The sequence below is a fragment of the Lactuca sativa genome, chromosome 5 (genome assembly GCF_002870075.4).
Source record: "Lactuca sativa cultivar Salinas chromosome 5, Lsat_Salinas_v11, whole genome shotgun sequence".
Classification (NCBI taxonomy): Eukaryota; Viridiplantae; Streptophyta; class Magnoliopsida; order Asterales; family Asteraceae; genus Lactuca; species Lactuca sativa.
The window spans coordinates 169,361,913-169,370,675 of record NC_056627.2 but is presented as its reverse complement, the minus strand read 5'-3'; the positions used below and the strand labels follow the sequence as shown (position 1 = coordinate 169,370,675).

At 36.8% G+C, this 8,763-nt stretch overlaps 1 protein-coding gene across 1 annotated transcript; it reads right to left on the bottom strand.

Moving 5' to 3' along the window:
• Positions 1-237: 237 nt before the first annotated feature.
• Positions 238-1,785, bottom strand: LOC111891332 (polyubiquitin-like). Its single transcript, XM_023887388.3, has one exon. It carries the CDS (start codon positions 1,664-1,666, stop codon positions 497-499), a length of 1,170 nt encoding a protein of 389 aa, XP_023743156.1. The 5' UTR covers positions 1,667-1,785; the 3' UTR covers positions 238-496.
• Positions 1,786-8,763: the final 6,978 nt, after the last annotated feature.

Below are 8,763 nucleotides of genomic sequence, written 5' to 3'. Positions count from 1 at the left end.
CTGTGAGAGAGATAGAGAGATAGGTGGATTTAATTTATTTTTTCTAATCAACTAAAAGTCACATATGTCTCATTAACCGGCTAAAAAAGGTTAAGGGGACCAGATCAACAGGTCATTAAACACTTTATTTCCTTAAAAGGCTCGAAAATAATTTTAGGGAGTGAATGAGCAAAGTCAAAATATATAGTAGGGCTAACGTGTCATTTTCCCAATAATTAACAAGAACAGAAATCGGGATAAGGTGAAATAGGCAAACACATTGCAGTCAAGCATCATAAGCTTTATGGGAAATAACTTATTACAACTACCCATGAACATCGACAAGAGATAAGGCAGCATTAATGCTGTGAGAATTAGCATATGCAACAATTCCAGCCAGGACACAGATATGCAGAAGTTTTAATTAACCATACAGAACACCTAAATTCAGAATTTGGGATCAAAAAGATTACAGTACACGTGAAGATACGTTGTTTTCATGATTGACCACCCACAGTTACATGGTGAAGCCAGACAGCCACAGAGTAGACTCCCGCTGAATGCTATAATCAACCAGAGTCCACCCATTATTTAGTTCCTTCCTTTCAAATGTAAGTGTCTGCTGATCAGCAGGAATGCACTCCATCTCCTCAATCTTCGCCTTCACATCTTTAATGGTGTCCGAGCTTTCTACCTCCAGCATGATGGTCTTGAACTCTTCCCTGAAAAACCGAACAAAAATCCACATATCAACTCCTCCAAACCTTGGAACCAGATCCAATGTAGATTCTTGTTGGATATTATAATCCGCCAAAGTTCTACAATCCTCATCGAGCTTCTTTGCACCAATGAACAAACGCTGGTGATGCGGTGGAATCCCTTCTATCTCCTGAATCATCAACTTCAAATTACCAATGGTGTCCAAAGCTCCCGGATGAATCTTGATGGTCTTGCCTGTCAAAGTTTTAACAAAAATATCATACCCACACGATGAATACATAATCAGCATCACGCTCACTTCAGATTCATTTTGAATGTCATAATCCCTCAACGTTTTATTATACGCTAGAGGCCTTCCATCAAAGAACAACACTTGGTGACTCACCGGAATCCCCTCTAGGACCCAAATTTTCAACATCACGTAATAAATTGTCTCCATGCTCTTCACAGCCAGGGTGAAGGTCTTCCCCGTCAAAGTCTCAACAAAAATCTGCATATCATCTCCTCCCCACCTCTGAATATGAAAAAGGTCCAATGTAGATTCTCTTTTAATGTTATGGTCCCTCAACGTTTTACCATTCTCGAGCATGTTCCCAGCAAAGAACAAATGTTGTTGATGACAAGGAATCCCCTCTATGCACATAATTTTTTCTTTCACACTACCAATGGTGTCCAAGCTCTCCACCACCAGCATGATGGTCTTCTCTGTCGCAGTCTTCACAAAAATTCGCATATCATCTTCAAACTTGAGACTCAAGTACAATATGCAGACATGTGGCATTTCATATTCCATCAAAGTTCGAGTTCCAGAAACATCGAGGTTCTTCCCAGCTATGATCAAGTGTTGCTGATGCGGTGGAGTCCCGTCTATGTCCTCAATCTTGGCCTTCACTTTACTGATGGTGTCAAAGCTTTCAACTTCCAAAGTTATGGTCTTCCCCATTGGCGTTCGAACAAAGATCCGCATCCCGCCACAAAGACGGAGGACGAGATGCAGCGAAGATTCCTTCTTGGATATTGTACTCCGTGAAGGCTATGTTATCTTCCAACAGTTATCATCAGTAAAGTCAACCTTCTCAGCAATTGTATTTGACGGTGTCAATGACTTGTATGTGTTTAAAAAGTTATATATTTACTTGAACTTTTCAAAAATTGAAAGGGTGGATAACAAAAATTAGTATTTAAATGAAGGGCCTGTTACACATCTTAGTCTAAACTTTGACTAATTTTTATTGGTATTTGGTTTCTCTTTTTATATTTTCTAAATATTTTCAGTTTTTTATACAATTCATATAAATGACCATTAAAACATAAGTCAACTATACAATAAACCTATAATGCCACATATAAAACCTATAATCACAGGAATCAAAAATTAATTTTCCACCTTTTCTAAACTTTTCATTTTACTAACGGCTATAAAATTTGCAGATTTAAGACTAGTCACATGAATCGTAAATATGAACCTTATACAATCAATTATGATATATGTGTGAAAAAAAACCAAGTCTTTGAGCCAAATAGTGTCGTCGGAACTACTATCTCCGTTGGAGCTTTTCAATCTACCAGATTAGTAAGTTTTTTTGCTCTCAACCCTACCTTATAGTTTAAAGAAAAAAAAAACAAAATACATAATCCTGAAGCTCTCTAACAGTCACCTCTTCCGGTCATTGGTCTCCAATGGATATCTCTACCGGTCATTGTCGTAGGACTTTCTATCCTTTTCCTTCTTCTTCTCTATTTTTCCTCTCTCTATATTCTGAGTATATAAAACAATAAAACAATAGACTCATTATTTAAGAGATATAAAACAGACTCATTATTTGTCATATGGATGTAAAAAGCGAAAAAGTCACCTTTAATATAGACATCAATTTTGTTACCTTTTTTTGACATTAATTAAATTATGGGTGACACTTAATTTATTACTTTTTTGGGTTTTGATTGACTACTTGGCTATTCATCACTTTTTTGTAAAATTTATTAATAATTTATATTTAGGTTTGAGTCGTATATTAGAAACTTCATTTTATATGATTTTGTTTTAATATTTTTGGTTTTTAATTTTGATATGTAGGAGAAAAATGGAAAGTATTTATGAGTTTTGTAGCAAATAAGTATATTATCTATTTTTTTTATAAGTGTGTAATTAGTTGATGTATTGATCTATTTTTTTTTTAATATTAAATTTGTTTTCTGAATTTTTTGTTGTTTAGATCTCGTGAAGATTTAGGTGCTGTTTATTTTTTTGAAGCCAAAATATCTGCAGTGCAAGTCTCTACGGTAGAAGAGGTGGACCAAATATCTGCAGTCTGCAATAAAAAAGACTGTTTATTTTTAACGTCTGCAGCTGTTGAAATAAATTGATTTTTCAAACTTAATTTCATATCATATACATTAAAAATGCATTTTCAACAAAAAAGAAAGAAAAAAAATACACGGTGGTCCATGCTTTTTTTTTTGTTTAGGTTAAAATGAGGTCTAAAGACTTTGGAAGGCAATGGCTCATGTCTGCGCCAGGAAGACCTCGGACAGACGTTTTTTGATCTGCGCACTTCCAAAAAACAAACACTTTGCGAGGGCATATGTATGCGCATCGTCTGCACGGCACAGACAAAAGTGGTTGTGCAGATGTTCACAAAAAAAAAAAAACAAACAGCCCCCGTAATGATTTGGGTACAAAATGTGGTACGTTCTCAGTGTTTTGTTATCGTCACTAAACGATCAAGGGCAATACCTATTGGATTCATCTCTAAAATAGTACTTGGTTGTGATCGTGGAGGTATTCCCAAAAGCAAAGATACGGATTTAAAAAATTGTCCATTTGAATTGGTAGGAAAGTATATGAAGGCTAATGGTTTTTGACGTTAAGGGTGGTACATGATGAACACGATCATGAACCAGCAATGTATAGCAATATATATGGAGGGTCATCCGTTGCAATGCGATTGTCGGGTAAAGAATCTCATTTTGTGCAAGAATTGACAAAATTGCATGTGAAACCACAAGATATTTTGTCAACACTAAAGGAGCAAAAACCCAAATAACGTGTCTTCACTGAGAACTATATACAATTTTTGTCATAAGTTTTGAAGATCGCAACAAGAAGGTAGAAGCCCCATGCAGAATGTTATGCATATTTTGCGCACTAAAGGGTATGATTTTGAGTTTTGTTTAAACAATAATAATACTGAGTTAGAAGAATTGTTTTTCATGCATCCAACATCATTATAGACGTGGCAAGCATTTCCATATGTGGTAACACCCCGGTCTTGGTATGTTCGCTTTTACCCTTCACTAATTAAACTTTCACTTTTTAGCCCTTGAAGCTAGTACACGAGGCGTACCATTTGTTACGCTTAATGTACTAGCTTGAGAAGGTTCGGGATAATGAGTGCGTATGTTCGGCGTATGCTTATATATGTTGGTCGTACACGTGATTTCTAGAAAACCCTATATGGGGTGTTGCACCCTATATATTCATCATGAATCCTTAGGGTTGGCCTAATTTCCTGTCCCTAAACCTCCAAAAAAACCCTAAATGTCCCTTTATCCTCCATTTGTGCATTTTGAGCTCTTGAATAGAAATTTGTGTAGATTTGGTCCAACTTTGAAGAACCTAGAAGAGAGTGAAGGTCATAGTTTGGTGGGAGACTTGAGATCCAGAACGCTTCATGAATTTACAAGCTTCCTAAGGTATCAAGTTCAAACCTTGACTTGTCAATGTCTAGTTTTCTTTATGGATTGATTTGGCACACTTTTGGTTCCTTTTGTATAGATTGTTGGTTTGGGACGATTTGAAGGGATCATTTCTTTAGATATGGACTTGTTAGAGGCTTCCTAGGCATAAATGTGCCAACTTTATGGGGTATTAGTCTTAATGCATGCATTAAGTCATTTCTATGCTTAATAGCTTCGTTTAGTCATGCATGAACATAAAGTTAGCAACTTTACGTCTTATTCCAGCTCAAGGAAGTCAGATCTACGTTTTAGGGGTTCATCTTAAAAAATTAAGAGCTTAATGGGGATAATGGCTTAACATGGGAGTACGCTGGGCATAGAAGTCAGTACGCGCAACGTACAAGCCTCAATGTGAGTACGCTTAGCGTGTAGTTGGGTACGCCACGTTTGGGCCACCTTTTTGGACATGGATGCTTAGGTCCTCTTTAGGACATCTGAGTGTTGATGTTTTGGGCCAAGTGAAGGATTGGACTTTAAGGTGATGTAACGACCCAAAAATCAAGGGTAAAAATTTCATTTTTAATATAGCTAAAACATTGATACCATTTATTTCAAACATTTCAAATCATCGTTAAGTAAAATGTTTATCAGAGTTCATCTCAAAATCATTCTTTGCAGAAATCATAGGTGTGTGCACTGCGATCGATTCGAGCTCTTCTTTTCCAAATCGATGATACCTGAAACCAAAACCGTATACCGTAAGCACAAATCTTAGTCAGACCCCCAGAGCATACCCCAGACACAATCCAAATAACACATATCATATTAGTTGTAAAAACTATCTCTACCACATAAGCCCTGCATATAATCATATAATGAAGCCATGGAAAACCCTCCAGGGTCTTACACCTAGTGCCACGGGAACCCCCACTTATTTGCCATAGGAACCCCCACATAGTCTTGCTGCCTTGGGAACCCCTACAAGGTCTTCCTGCCAAACAAGACATAATGCAAACTATACATACAAACATATGAGCTAAACATACAAACATATAAGGATGCCCTGTAAACCCTCCAAGGTCTTACATCGGGTGCCACTAGAACCCCCATGTGGTCTTAGCCCACTGCCATGGGAACCCCCAAATGGTCTTAGCCTGGAAAACCATGGGAACCCCCACATGGTCTTATATCCGACTGCCTCGGGAACCCCCCGGGGTCTTCCATGTTAGGCATTATGAATGCTTCGGGTATAGTATCGATTGTATACGCTATAATATTCTTGCGTTCTAAATTTTCTAAATGCCTAGGGAATTAAGAGGGAAAAAGGACTAGAACCGGATATGCCTAAAGTGGTTAACAAATGTTAAGGACAATCTAAGGTTCGCCAAGGATTAGTCGCTTGTAGTTGGAAGTATAAAAATAGATGGATCATATTGACATACTCTAAGAAGAGGTAACTCTTGTTCAGAAGTGATAGTCAAAATAGGAATATGGAAATCTTTTCATAAGAGGAAGTTATTCTTTAAATCTGTGCAAGATTAGGAAACTTTTAGACAAAACTGCACAAATGGTCCCTGTGGTTAGCTGAAAATTGCCACTTTGGTCCAAAAATGTTTGGACTAGCACCAGAGGTCCAAACTTTTCATTTTGTTGCGAGTTTGGTCTGATTTTGTTTGAACTTTTTTATAAAGACGATTTTGCCCCTGATTATTTAATATTTTAATTTTCTTTTATTACAATAATTAAAAAGAATTAAAAAGAAAAGAAAAAAGAAGATACTCTCTCTCTCTATTTTGTTTGAACTTTTTTATAAAGACGATTTTGCCCCTGATTATTTAATATTTTAATTTTCTTTTATTACAATAATTAAAAAGAATTAAAAAGAAAAGAAAAAAGAAGATACTCTCTCTCTCTCACCCATCTTCTTCTTCGTCCTCAAGAACGCTGAAGAATATCTTCCGCCACAACCACCATTCGACCGTCATCCTCCACCACCATTGTTTGACCACCGTCCGACACAACCACAATTTGTCATATCCATCTCCACCTAAATGAAATCAGATGAACACACACACTAAATCAGATCAGATGAACACACACACACACATAAAAATGAAATCTGATGAGCAAACACAGATCAACACGAACATCCATCGATTTTTCAACAGATACAACACAAACACACACACATACAAATTAAACACATACACAAACTCGAACAAGACAAACGAGAGATTAAACACACACAAACACCACAACAGATCTGAATAGCTAGGGTTTCAAAAAACTAGAAGGACATCAGTCGAGTTCAGCACCAAACCTTCATCGGTGTAAGATCTGAGAAGGGTTCGTAAAGAGGTTGTAGAGAGAGGCGATTTGAGAATCGAGATCGTCGGGATTGCTTCGAGCAAAGATGAAGTCGTTTTGGCATCAGAATCTTCCTTCTCTAACTTTCTGTCACCCCCAATAAAAAACCCTAGACACACATAGGTAGAGTGCCAATCTCTGCAAATTTGGTCTCCGATTTGGCCCTCTCATCCCCGAGCGATTGTTGGAAGAGAACGACAGCAGACCACACGCCTCCGTTGTTGGTTTGAAACAAGGACCATTCCTGCAGTTTTGTCAAACTTTTATGCAAGAAGGATGTTCAAAGGAATGTACTTTCAATTTGAGACTTCGTTTCCATGGAATTGTTCTCCATTGGAATACTTTGTCATCTCTGTTGCCAAGTCTTTGTGACTTTTGTGCATATTCATTACAAGAGGATCATTGCATATAAGTTCAGAATCTAATATATTATAGTATTTGGAAAGAATTTGATATTCTTACATCTACGATAAAGATTTCGAATTATGAAATGAGCATCGTTGAAATGTTTTTCAATTGATCTATTTCACAAAACCAGGACCATAGACAAACATAATGTGCATGCTTGGATCATGGCATAACTATTGTTTTAATTCAAGTATTAAGTTGATAAATCGAAACATTATACAATGAATAATGAGTAATCAGTATGGCACTCAAATTTTTTGGGGCCATATAGGATTAGTATTATTCTTGTGTTTCACTTTGCATGTTTTGATTTCCCGAATAACTAGGTTATTCAAACCATCTACAGTTAATCATACTTTGGAAGTAGGTATTGAGGCAAGACTGTCGTGAATGGGTCTGTAGTTTTTCTAGGTGTTTTAGACATTGCTACAGTGTTCATGAGTACTCTTGGAATAAGATTTGAGTATTGGATTCAACCCACGCTCATCTGAATCACTTCATGGATTTTTTTCACGAGTGATTGTGAGAGGATAATATATTATATTCTTGAGACGGACACATGTGAGTTGTAGTTGCAAGTCGGTTGCACATTGACATATGTAAACGCACCAGTAACTTGGTATTATAAAACATATTGTTGTGTGTAATTTGGTGGGTAAGTACAAGAAAGCATTTGGGTCGAAGTTTATCCGTTCCTTTTACCCTATGTGGATAAAAGTGATATATGTGGGCCCCTCGATGATTTAGTGTTGACAACCCTAAGTGCTTGGACAAGCCTAGACTGATTTGATTTGTTCAATTAGTCAATCATCATAAATCAGAAATCGGGAAACAACTGATGGACAGAGAGAATGATTAAAATCCATGTCTCAGACCATATGATATCTAGAATGGAGGAATATATGATCCCTTATCTAATGGACGTATCACTGACTAGGTCAGAGTTCGATAGCGGCTTTTAAGAGATATGATTGCTAGTCGGGTTGTGGAGTCATACTTGCAATAATAGTTATTAGACTTATCCATGTGGGAGACTATTGGATTAGGTGTCTAAGCACTATAATTGGTATGTACTTGACCCGAGAGTAGCATGATCCATTTGGGTAGCATATCACCAGGACAATTTGATAAGATGGAATTTTGAGAAGAGGTTATTTATGGTTTATTAATATATTATAAGTTCTAATATATTAATATGAAATAATATTATTTAATTAGTATTGATCAAGAATTAGTTTGGAATTAATTTTGTGATCAAAAGAGACTAATAAAATATAAGGGGTGTATTTGGTAAATCATTCATTCTTATGTTGTAGGCCAATGACCCATGATTCCTAAGGTTGGGCTAAACCCATGTGACAATCCATGGATGATCCATGGAGGTTTAAACCCATGGAGCCTAAGGAATATGGAAAGTCATGCCCATTAGGGTTTACATGGTGTAACGCTAATCATGTCACACTATATAAGAAGTCCCTTAGTATCCAAAATTACACACTAGTGTTCTTGAAGTCACTATAGCCGATTTGAGTGGAAGAAACTCTCTCAAAAGTCATCCTTTGTCCGAGGTGTGTTGTGATTCCATTTGAGGTGCAACGCTTGGGGAAC

Bases quoted from the DNA above. Each gene is read 5' to 3' on its own strand.
- LOC111891332 (XM_023887388.3), bottom strand. From the start codon at position 1,666: ATGCGGATCTTTGTTCGAACGCCAATGGGGAAGACCATAACTTTGGAA.